Source organism: Bidens hawaiensis, unplaced genomic scaffold (genome assembly GCF_021521415.1).
Source record: "Bidens hawaiensis isolate Kalapana, Puna unplaced genomic scaffold, B.hawaiensis_p1.1 tig00001521_1, whole genome shotgun sequence".
Classification (NCBI taxonomy): domain Eukaryota; kingdom Viridiplantae; phylum Streptophyta; class Magnoliopsida; order Asterales; family Asteraceae; genus Bidens; species Bidens hawaiensis.
The window spans coordinates 1,021,257-1,033,752 of NW_027491087.1; the positions used below are offsets into that span (position 1 = coordinate 1,021,257).

The 12,496-nt window shown below is 34.8% G+C and overlaps 1 protein-coding gene across 1 annotated transcript; it reads right to left on the minus strand.

Annotated features, from left to right (window-relative positions):
- Nucleotides 1–1,332: 1,332 nt before the first annotated feature.
- On the minus strand, nucleotides 1,333–4,280 carry LOC143584572 (bifunctional nuclease 2-like). Its single transcript, XM_077066597.1, has 11 exons — nucleotides 4,025–4,280; nucleotides 3,140–3,417; nucleotides 2,880–3,050; nucleotides 2,736–2,785; nucleotides 2,594–2,650; nucleotides 2,343–2,408; nucleotides 2,174–2,248; nucleotides 1,979–2,094; nucleotides 1,763–1,854; nucleotides 1,612–1,667; nucleotides 1,333–1,530 (listed from the first exon to the last, which is right to left on the minus strand). Exons 2-10 carry the CDS (start codon nucleotides 3,411–3,413, stop codon nucleotides 1,615–1,617), a joined length of 954 nt encoding a protein of 317 aa, XP_076922712.1. The 5' UTR covers nucleotides 3,414–3,417; nucleotides 4,025–4,280; the 3' UTR covers nucleotides 1,333–1,530; nucleotides 1,612–1,614.
- Nucleotides 4,281–12,496: the final 8,216 nt, after the last annotated feature.

The following is a 12,496-nucleotide window of genomic DNA, read 5'->3' on the forward strand; positions in this document are numbered from 1 at the left end:
TCACATACATACACACGAGTTGTACGTGTACGTTGTTCGTTTAATTTAAAAGAAAGAAAGAAAGAATTTGAATATCGTAGTAATGTGTAGTGTACAGAAAGAGCTTAAAACCCTAGCTAGCTATGATACACACTCTACTCGTCTGGATGGGATTGGGATTAGGATTAGGATTAGGATTAGGATTAGGATTAGGAAAGAGCGGGGTTGAAAGGTTTAGGGTTTTCAAGTTTTCTTTTCACCAACTAATATTGATATATACATGCATCTATATGTACAATTAACAAAAGTAGCATGTATCACCAATGTTTTAAAAAATCCTTACTTTACTCGTATCGGATTTGGTTTAAAATAATATAATTGGTTGAACTGGGATGTACCAGGTTGAATAGTTTACCCTGTAATATCATATAACTACAACTCCAACTCAAAAAATAACGCTAAACTATATTAATATACATCACACATGAACCAAATATCACACATGAACCCAAAATAATATAAAAAAAACAAATATTTTAATTCACTTTTTTATTTTTTATTTTTCTCTTTTTATATCTAAAATGCACAATTTGAACATAAGTTTTTATTGGTTTTACACATGTTTTAAATTAGTTTAGGCTGGTTTGTGGATTTTTAGACGCTTTAAATCAATTTAGAATACAAACATACATTTTTAACATGTGTGTGGAGTTTGGACCAGTTTAGAGTTGGCCCTTTTTGGATGTTTGAGGCCTATTTTAGCTTTTCAGATGAGAATTTGAAGAATTTGGTGGGAATCTAGACGGATTCATGCAGCAGCTCCTTTATGGCCGCAAGACTAAGACGACATGGCTGCATATAAAAGGCAACGTGAGACCTTGTGCGCCTTTAACCACTATGGTTATGGTTTCATCCAAGCGAGATCCAGTTTCAGAACCCTCCAAAGACAGAAAGTTCAATTTACGTAAGCATAAACAAAAACAGCTAACCAAACTAAATAAGGGTAGTCGATCCTGAATCAAGCCGTCGGCATGTACCAACATTGAGACATCCCCTAAACTCACACAAACCATTTTCTCACACCCTATTTACAAACGGGTCGACTCATATACACCCTAAAACATTATGTGAACGTAAAATCCTCATATCTTAGTTCAATCGTTGCAAACTTCCATAAAACCCCTCCAAATATATAAAAATTTCTAATTTTATTTAAACCAAGCGATTTTAACTCATCTCCACATAAATGCATGTCATCATGTTTTATGCATTGGTATCAACCTTTTTATTCATCATCCAACTTACATACCTCATATACCAATATGACTTGTTTTTAACCACTTTAACACGATATATAGTTTACATATGTTTAGTTATCGCCCGATAATATTGTTACAAACGTCAACAGACGGGAACAAGAGCTTCCGAAAAGCATACAACCATCATCCTTTCAACTATTCACATATTTACAACATTTTTATAGCTACATAGATGCCATTATTTACTTAAGAACCTGACTTTGCATACCAATTATTTACAGACTGAATCATCCTGTAACAATACATAAAAAAGAAAAACATATATATGTTAGAATTACTACTCAAAAGGCGTTCAGATTTGAATGAAGTTTACCTGTTACGCCCAGTTTCTCTTTGATCTGAGTCGAGTGAGTTTATCCCTCCACTGAGCTGTGAAATCACAACAAAACAATCTTATTAAAGACTGAAAATTTAGATATGAGGGTAAAATGGTCAAAACGAAAATAGTATGACGAGTAGCATACCGGCATCTCTATAGCGTTCCTCAACTGCAGCAATAAGCATGTTCCGTACAAGATTAAACTCCTTGGTTTCAACACACGGCTGCCCACTTGGTCTGACACATATTACAATCTTTGTCAATATTTATTATTATTATTATTATTATTATTATTATTATTATTATTATTATTATGCTTCCATAACGTACTATCATGCATAAAAAGTGAACGTTTTAATACCGATCGAGTTCCTTGAAAGTTAAACCTTCCGAAGAACCCAGGAACGAGAGCTTTGCAGATTCAACAACCTTCATCCCGTCACTTTGTGCCAAAAACTTGTTCACTTGTATCGGCACCTACAATAATATATTCATAATGAAAAAAGATAAGTTTTCTAGTGTTCAGATGAAATTGATAAATATCGTGATTGTATACCTTGCACCTCACAGCAATATTGATGGCATCGGAGGGACGAAGATCAAAGCTAACACATTCATTTTCATCATCCACCTATAATTAAATCCAAATTACTATAATTTAGTTAAACAGAATCACTAGTGCTTTCAAAATGTTATCAACTAAATTGTTAGTTAGTACCCAATACCTTTGTTAAATATAGCCGAGCAAAATAGGCCTCGTGTATTCTCTTGGTCACACGAACAAGTTTTACCTTGAAAAAGTAAACAACATAACATGTAAGTCCAACATAATACTTTTAAATCTGAATTACTCTATTAAGAGAATAATATTAATTCTTATTTTAATTATGATTTATGACAATACCTTCATTGTTTATTTTACTCATTAACCCTATATAATGAAATTTATGCAAATCTACTATAACAATAAACTTACTTTATAGCCCATCTTATCAATCATCTCCTTCACCACATTATACATAGTTGGCCTCGCCTATAACAGAAACACAATATTTGAATCAATACAAAACAAATACATAAAAAGGCAAAAAAATTTAATGTCTTAATTAAAAACATACGATCTGCACATTACGCATAGCTGCCAAAAGCAATACACTAGGCGTCTCCACTGTCAAGAATAAAGCATGAATTCATAACATCGCGTAATTAGATACGGCTCTATAAACTTTAATTAAATAATATATGAGATAAAATAAACTTACAAACGATTATAGGAAGTAAAAGGCCGGTCCCGTCTTCCATTTTCAGTACAATTGCAGGATGTGGAGCATAATCAGGCAGATGACCACCTTGAGGATTGTTATGAGCACACCTTAAATGCTTTCCATCCCTCATTTTAATTATGAAACCATCAGGACCACTCTTCACCTCAACTAAATTGGAAACAAAAAAAATAATAATATTTTACCAATAAGATAACTTTCGTAAGCGAAAAACTATTCGACATTACTAATAATATTACCAGCTTCAATCACACTGGAATTGACATAATCTGAATCATTTTCATTGAAGCTTTCAGCCATGCTACCATTGCCATTTGAAGACGAACTGAAACTACACGTCACGGTTTTTGACCCGCGTTGTTTGTGCACTTGAACCCTAGGGTTGTTAACACCTTTAAATCCACAAATTCCACTTTTTTGAATCTTGGCCCTCATAATTGCAGGAACTGCATGGACCCCGCTTTGTTTCCTACAGACGGAAGGGCAAACAACTCGACCTTGCAAAGTACTCATTTCCCTGTTGTAGCAAGCAATAAGCACGCGTACGTAGTCATGCATTAAACCAAGAAAAATAAAGCTAGATTCTTAAAACCAAGAATCCATTATTTCAGCTCAATGTACATCATATAATCACTATTATAACATGATAACAAACATGATCCAACAATCTAATGCATTGTTATATCATCAATAATCAATTATTAACATGAAAAAAAAAGAAAGTCCCAAGTTCAAGTTCCAGTCTTTTTTACTTATTTCTATAGATTAGATCAAGAAATGATATGAGTCAACATGAAACAACTTAAGGAAGTTTATTATCAATTTATGCTAGATATGTTTTCTTACAGAAGATCAGTTACTACTTTAGCCCTAAAAAATCATATATTTTGTGCAAATAATTAAGGCCATAAACAACATAAAAATTCAATTTTATAATTTCATATGCTCTATCTATTTTAAATCAAAATCAAAATAATTCAGATCATATATATCACCAACACCTAACACACAAACAGTATTAAAAAAATTAAGAATAATCAAAATCAGCACGTTTTCTACAAACAAGCAAATACCCAGATAAAATTAAACATCAATTAACAGATTAATCGATTTCAATTACTCACCAGTGAAAAAGTTGACCTAATTAAAGTCAAGATCGCAAATTCAGACCCAAATTGAAAGTAATCCGATCAAAAATCCGAATTAAATAAGATGAAACGCGTCAATTTTGATTTAATTAGCCATCAATGTGATGAATTGAAGAAATGAATATCAAATTATAGAAACCCTAAAAATATTAATGATAATAATTTGGATAAAAGGGAAGAAGATAAGAGATTCTTTTGTGTGAGAGGATAGACAAGAACGACTTTTAAGGGGGTTTCTGTTCAGATAATTAATTATTTGTTTTTTGGGATATTACCAAAATGTCCTTTTCTTTGGAAAGCTTCTAGTTAAACCGAGCCGATTGTAAATATATCTTTTAAATTGTAATTCTTCGTTTCTTTTATATAACTCTTTAAAAGGTTCTATGATTGAATCTGAAAGTTACTTGGTTTTATAGTAGTGGACTTTTAAAGTGTAAGTTTTTTTCGAAACAGGAGAGTGGATTTTGGTTATTCAGTGTTGTTTATGATCGTGAACGTATAAATACGTCTTTTGCTATTGATTTAGCTTGATAATCGGACTTTATTTTTTGATAAATAAAAACAAGTATATGATTTTATATGGTGTTATTGCAAGTTAACAACAAATATATTCAATTTTAATAACAATAAATAAATATATACCGTAACTTTCATCTCAAATTAGTTGCAAAAGTTATCATTTAATAGCTAAAATGATAAATGTATCATGTGATAATTATCATTCATGCTTAACTAATATGTTTATGATGATTAATATTAAATATGCTTAGTATTAAGGTCTTTTGTATTGAGACGGAGACATAAAATGTTATTAAAAAGTAAAGTTGAAACATTACCATGAAATTATACACTAATTACTTTAGGATTGGTTTTCGTCATGGTTGTATATAAGTTGCATGCCAAATAGCAAAGTGTCATTACGAACTTGGACCGAAGATTTAAGCAAAGAAACCGAGAACAACGTCACCGCCATAGACAAATGGAAATAACCAACACCTCCTCTCTCTAATTCCCAAAGCAACACACTACCACGTCACCACAGCATTGCCACATAGTTGCCACCACCACGGTTTATATCATACCATCGGATGCCATCAACAAAAAGAGAAAGAAAAATGTATTTGGACATTTTCCCATTAAAAATTTGTTAACTTGTTGGTTAAGTTTTATCTTTTTGATTTAATCCCAATTACAACTTTCCCTAAACGAGTTATTTAATAAATCTCATAAATTAACGAGTTTTCTATATAAACCAACATCCCTAAAACATTTTCATATGTTGTTCATAGAATTCCCGCTTTCAATTCCCGTTTATTGGTGCTATTTGCTCAAGTTCTTGAAGGTTGACTTTTGGAAGTCAAAATTGTTCATTTCTTTGTTTTCTCCTAGTTCTTTAACGAATTCTGGGTAAGTTTGTACATCAAATTTGTTCTAAATCATCCTTGTATCAAAATCCCTCAATCTATTTGGATGGTTTGAGGGATTTCGACATCCAATTGGCAAAAACTCGTTTTTAGGGTTTCTTTACTTTTAATTTGGGGGGTTTTGCTTATTTTAACGTTCTAACCATATTCGATTCTGACTTTTTTTTATCTTTATTGTTATGTTTTAGTGATGTCGGTTTCAACTCCGACCTCATGTCAATATTCGGATTGATTACGAACCAACCACTCGCTTAAGCTTACTTTTTCACGATTTTTATTCAAAAACACCAACTTTATAGTTTATTTGATCAAGTTTTACTGTTCTTATTAATTTATTATTACAATATTAATTTTTGGGTTAATTTCGCAAGTTCGGTGTGGTCAGCTCATTTAGTACGATTTCTCATATTTTCTTATTATCATCTGCCCGCCCTTTTTTCTAAGGTGAGTAATCACACCCCGTTTTTCATCTTTTATTTTTGGAGAAATATGTGTACCACAACCACAATATTTGTGTTAAATGAGTCCTCAACCACAATTCTATTTATTGCGTTTACGTGTGTTGCTCAATTAATTGTTGTATGATTATTTGTCAAGGTGTTTATTATTATTTGGTGGTTTCATCCTCCTTGTAACACCACGTCTTTTACCCTCTTTAATTTAAGCCCAAATGTATTAAACTTAGAAAGTACAGGGACTAAAAATGAAAATTTTGAAAATCCCGACGGGATAATACTCAAACCCATCGCGTAGCGCGATGGGGTTGCTGAGTCAGTGGACACGTGTTGAACACCGTGTCGACACGTGGCGCAATATGACAGGCCACGTGTCACAACCGCATAAGGCGGCATAAAGTGTGGCGCCGCGGTACGCGACGGGACACAAAAACCCCGTCGCGGAATTTCAGCTATAAAAGGGGGGTGACGGGTATGAGCTCCATTCATCCCAAACACACTTCTCTTTACACACACATAGCATTGGAAAGCGTGCCCCGTTGCTGTAGCAAGCCGACGTGCTGTTTTCTCGAAGTTCGTGCAAGAAACGAAGTCATAATCAAGTAGCAATTATATGAGCGAGTAGATCAAGATCCTGCCTTTTTCTTATTATCAATCTAAGCATTCAATCTAAGGTAGGAGTTACGTTTAAGTTATTTGAATTATAGCTTAGACTATCAATCAAGGCTATGGCCTTTAACCTTGATCGTATTTTACAAATATTCATTCACAATCATGTTTTCATAAACGTTATTTCATGAAGAAGTAATGTTAAGCAAAAGAGATATTTTGACGGGCATGTAGTAACTGGAAGGGGGATATCATTAGTAGTAAGTTTCTTTCCTAAGGAAAAGTAATTCGCATAAATCCCAATCAACCGAGGACCCGTTTACTTACCTGGAGAAACTTACCAACGTGATAGAACCTATTAGGCCAAAGCATGCTATATCAAACTTCACATAAACCAAGTGTTTTCAATCACAATCAAAGATAAAACGATTTCAAGGTTAAGCTTACAATCATAGCTTAACATCAATCAAATCATTCATACAAACCTATTCGTGTATAGGTTAATAACATTCACAATCAATCAATCAGTCAAGGTTTACAACACCGACGGTACAGGTGAATACGTTAACCTTTTTATCAGTCAAAACATATTTATACTCAATGAGACGAACGGGTGTTTGTCTTAACGAGTCAATCAATTGTCTACATGAGATCGAGTAATCTCTAAAACTTTATAATACAAAGTAGAAAATAAAGTCAACTCAGACCGAATACACATGTGTCTGGATCCAAACATAACCGTTCAGCCTAATCATTCAAAGGCAACGTGGCCGTGGGCTAATGGTCATAACTAGTCTCCCGGTAAGGGCTACGTGGCTCGGGAACAATTGTGTATGTAGGGCAGTGGTACATAGACCAGAAGTAGAAATGCTTCTGCTGAGCTTGTAGAGAAAACTATATTTGTATTGTAATGTCATTCAAAATGTTTTATTGAGTCATACGTGTTCACCAGCATATAGCTGACGTATTTTTCCAACCCATTGCAGGTAATTAAGTATTAGTAGCATTATCAAAGATTGGAGTCTTATGAAGATAGAAGCGCGTTAAATATGGCTCCATTTTTGATAAACAAATCCTTGTATTATGAAACATATATTTTGTAAACTATACTTGGGTGTTTAATTCCCGAGTAAATTTTCAATGTAAATTAATATTATATTCAACCTAAAGTCTTCCGCTAAAATTAACCCATTAACTCTGATATATTTACAAAACAGGTACCAACTTGTGGTCACACGCCTAGGCCCTAAGTCGGGGTGTGACAGGTTGGTATCAGAGCCATCGGTTTCAGCGAATTAGGTATTTAAACATTAGTACTGTCACACCCTCAAAATCCACTAACGGAGTTTTACCGTCAGAGAGTGTGAACTAACTGGATCAGAATCATTAGTTATAATCAAACACCAAAAATAAAGTTTTCAAACAACCAAGACATCAAGTCTTAAGTAAAAATGCGGAAGCGTAAATCGTAAACCAAAACAGTTGCGCCACACAGGACGACTTAAAAACACAAGTTGTCAAGACAGAAATTAAAAGTAGTTTTTAAAACAATGATGTTTAGCGAATGCATGTCCTAAACCGCGCGCCCCGCCTCGGCTACCTGAGAATAACATATTAAAAGTGTCAACACAGGGTTGGTGAGTTCACAAATTTATATAAATAAATCGTTTGCGTTTGCGTTTACGTTTTGCGTTTGCGTTACCAGATAGTGTTAAGTCAATTTATATATCAATAGGTAGCTAACCTATCAACAAGTATTACTAAGTGTTCGACACCGAAGCTGACTGTTTATCAATTGCCTTGCCACCATGTCAACCACGACCATGGTAATGTGTTAGCCAAAATTACACCCACTCGACCTACAGTCGAGTTTAGAGTTGGGCGGGGTTTGTCAAACCCAGTAGTACTACTCAACAGTGACTCGCTATTATACAAATATTAACCGGTTCGATGTTATGAAGGACTTTGGTTGGTTTGTTTTCCACTTAGCCTTACAAGTGATATATAAAAACTAAACAAAATCTACAGTGTTGGAGTATGTTATCTCCCCCAAATAAAAGCGTTTAAAAAGAGTAAAAAGGGGACGTGAAACTCACTGTTTGCGAAGATAACCAAAAAGATCCGAGAAAAGATGTGCGTCACAGAAAATCCTCACTAGTGTTCTAAAAACAAAACGAGATTTTCTAAGTATTTAAACTACGAGTGAGTCCCTAGACTCGACACATACAACTTATGCATGAGATGCGTTTCGTGTTTCGTTTGTGAAATAAGTGCGACTCGACAAACACGTTGGTGATACGTTACATGTGTGAACAACTACTTAAGTGTCAAGTATTAACATTGTACATTACTAGAAATTATCCCCCAAAAGGGCAATTTGGTCAAAACATAGCAAACATCGATCGGTTATGCACTTTTCATGACAATTTAAATAATACAACAGCTAAATTATCCATGCAGATTTTCACTCGACAAGATTACTCTTATTAATAAATTCTAACAAGTCAAATAAATCACCAAAAATTATCACAGAAGCACACGTGAGTTAGGTTTCTAAACCTATTTTTATTATATTTTTATCATATGTGGTTTTATCACAAAGATCAAAACATCACAGCAAACACACAACAATCATTATCATGCGCAACAGAATGTGATTTGTTATTACCAATTGGGTTAGGTTCCTAACTCAATGTATTTTCTTCCAGAAGTGGAACCGACCCATTTGGTCTTGTAGTTTATGAGATATCTTAGTCGCAAAACAGCCTAACAGCAGGTCTCCCAAATCAGCCTTGCACAACAGTTTTGTAAAATAATAAAAACAGACTTTTATACGTCCAAAAATTACAAACTCGGACTTTTCAGAAACTAGACTCGACATAGTATACTGTAGAATCAACAATCGCATCAAAACATAACATTAACATCGAGTGACAGTCGTCCAAACACGAATTCAATAATCTGTCCAGCATCAGTTTTCATCAAAACTCAATAAACAATTAACCTATGAACCAACAATCATGCATGTAACCCTAAATCATCAACAAACAACATATTTAACACTTAGGGTTTATGATTACAGGTTTAATCATACAATTAAATGATATAATGGATTAGATATGGTGTTTATATTACCTAATTAGCTTCTTGAACCTTCAAAACAACTTGTAATCCTCTTGTATGTATGTGTGTGTGCAAAAATCAGTCAAGGGGAGGGGGAAGAGAGGCTGCCGTCATATAGGGGAGAGGGGGAGAGTGGGATTAGGGTTATGTAATAATTAATTTGTTTAAGTAATTGATATGTTACACTTTACCCCTTGCACTTCTAGTTAACTTAGTTCTAGCACAAACAAGTCTATTTCATTCATAATATAATTGTTATTCATGCAAACATGAAGTCACATAACACATATTATCACACATAATACATATTATACTAAGTACTTGTTTATATTAATTGTTGTTTGATCACCAACGGTTTGAGTCGACTCGTGTGTGTTTCGGTGAAATTCCGAAAGACTACTTGTGTAGTGATTGTCATGCGTCATCTAAGCCCTAGTTTAAATGTAATGAGATATGCGTTACAGTTCGTGTGATCTTAAGTTTGAATTAACGGAGTTCGGATTAACGGAGTTAACCTGAAATTGACGAGTGTCACAAGTACCTAAGCTTTTACCATTATTATTGTTACTATTATTCCTAGGGATAAGATAGGATTGGTAAACCTCCTACCCCTAATCTAACTAAAATGCAGATGTCTTATACTAACTACTTTGGTCGTAGACACCGAGTAGCCATTCGATCAAAACCGACAGTCAATTACGATCCATCCGATATGGAGAGTAGCAATTGTTATTACACTAGCTTTTTCAATCGCAATCAACCAATCAATCCGGTGTTACCGTATGGGAGCCAACCCGTGTATCTCCCAGGCAGTCAATAATGTCCAATCGAAATCTCCGACAATACCGAGGACAACATTCCCCAGTATTACCCCTCCGACATTCCAACCTACCATTCTTTCGAGGAACAGGAGGTGCAGAGTAAAATCAAGCAGGAAACTGAATCGGAATCATCAAGCTGGATGAATTGTCACTCGGATCAAAGGAGGTGGCAATTTGGATCACCACCATTGAACTATCAATACGAGACCCCACCAGCATCTGCGGAACCCAGTCACAAACCAAAGATGAGGGTTAGTATGCCATACAAAAAGAGGTTTAACTCACCAATAAAGAATCTTTACGAATCGGAGGAGGATCCTGAAGAAGAGGAGGATCCCGAGGAAGAAGAAGAGGAAAACGAAAATCCTTACTTCCTTTAATATTTAGGATCAAGACCTTCGATTTCACAACAAGCAAAAGAGATTCGAGATGAAGAAAATCTCATCGAGGAAGTTTATTCCAACAATATTCCCGATGAAGAAATGCATGCATACGTAGCTAACCCACATCTCTATCCCAAGGAGAATGCATATCTCTTCCCAGCTGCGTCTTCACCAACAGGATATCCAAACCCGCCAAATTCGGTGATGGACGAGCTGAGGAATGAGGTTGTGGATAAGAAGAAAATGGGAAGGAAAATAGTTAAGAAATGTGACAAGATGAAAAATCTTGTTAAAAAGTGGATTAAGGATTAGAAATCGTTGTTATGTACTATAATAAGTTGTGTTCTTTTCTTGTAAAATAAAATAATGTAATACAAAGTGTATCTTTTCTAAAAATTCATTTTATTCATGAAACAGCATGTCTAAAGCAAACACCAATCCAGAAATGCAAGTAAATAATAAAGAAAAGACAATCGAAGAAATTTTACAAGAAAAAGCCATCGAGGAAAACATTCAAGTGATACCGAAAGACTATGTACTCGGTATTCGCGATCTAATCAAAGAAGCAGTAAACCCAATCTATGAAATATTGAAAAATGATCCAAGTCGTACTGCTTCACATTCTAATAAAAGAGCAAGTCAAAGTAGAAGTGAAACTGCTACTTCAAAAAGAGAATCTAAGAAAGAATCAAAGAAAGAATTAGAAAAGAAAGAAAGTAAGAAAGAGAAAGAACCGAAAAAGAAAGAAATGAGTGATGCAAGCTCCACTGCTGAAAATGACTTTCGTGAGAAAACTAAGAAACTCAAAATAAACAAAGGCTGTGATTTCAAGGTGTTTAAAGTCTACAACCCCAAAGAGTTTCACGAGGATAAAGGAGTAATACATACCCTCCGATGGTTGGAGGAAATGGAATCAATTATATTGATAATCAAGTGTACTGAAAGGGAGAAAGTTCAGTATACCTCCCAGATGTTCAAAGGGGAGGCATTAGAGTGGTGGAATACCCTAATTGGAGTTAAGGGTAGAGATAACCTATACAACTTAGACTGGGTAACGTTCAAGGCTATGGTATTGAAGAAATTCTGTCCGATCAACAAAATGGATCAGATTCAAACCAAACCGTGGAACCACAAGGTTGTGGGAACTAATCTCAAGGAATACAACACCATGTTCCTTGAATACTATAGAATCGTGCCTCATTTGGTTACTCCCGAAATCAACAAAGTAACAAGCTATATCTATGGATTACCAATAGAAATCCGTGATTTAGTTTGGTCACATATGCCGTCCTCGACGGAATCGGCCGTGGAATTGGCTGGATATTTAATGGATGGGACGTTGAGGAACCGAGATGAGAAAAAGAAGGGTGATGGAAAAACAAGTGTGGGTGGAAAAGTGAGAAAGACGAAAAAGAAGAGGGAAGGGGCGTTTGTGTATAATCGCCCTATTTGTAAGACGTGTGGAAGGAGGCACTTTGGAAAATGCCTTCGACCAAATAACTAGGTTACATGTAATTTCTGCAAGAGACCCGGTCATGTGGAAGCAAGTTGCACAAGGAAAACAGTGGAATGTTTCATATGTGGTGAGAAGGGACATTATAGTAACGAGTGTTTGAAAAAGAAACAAACGACA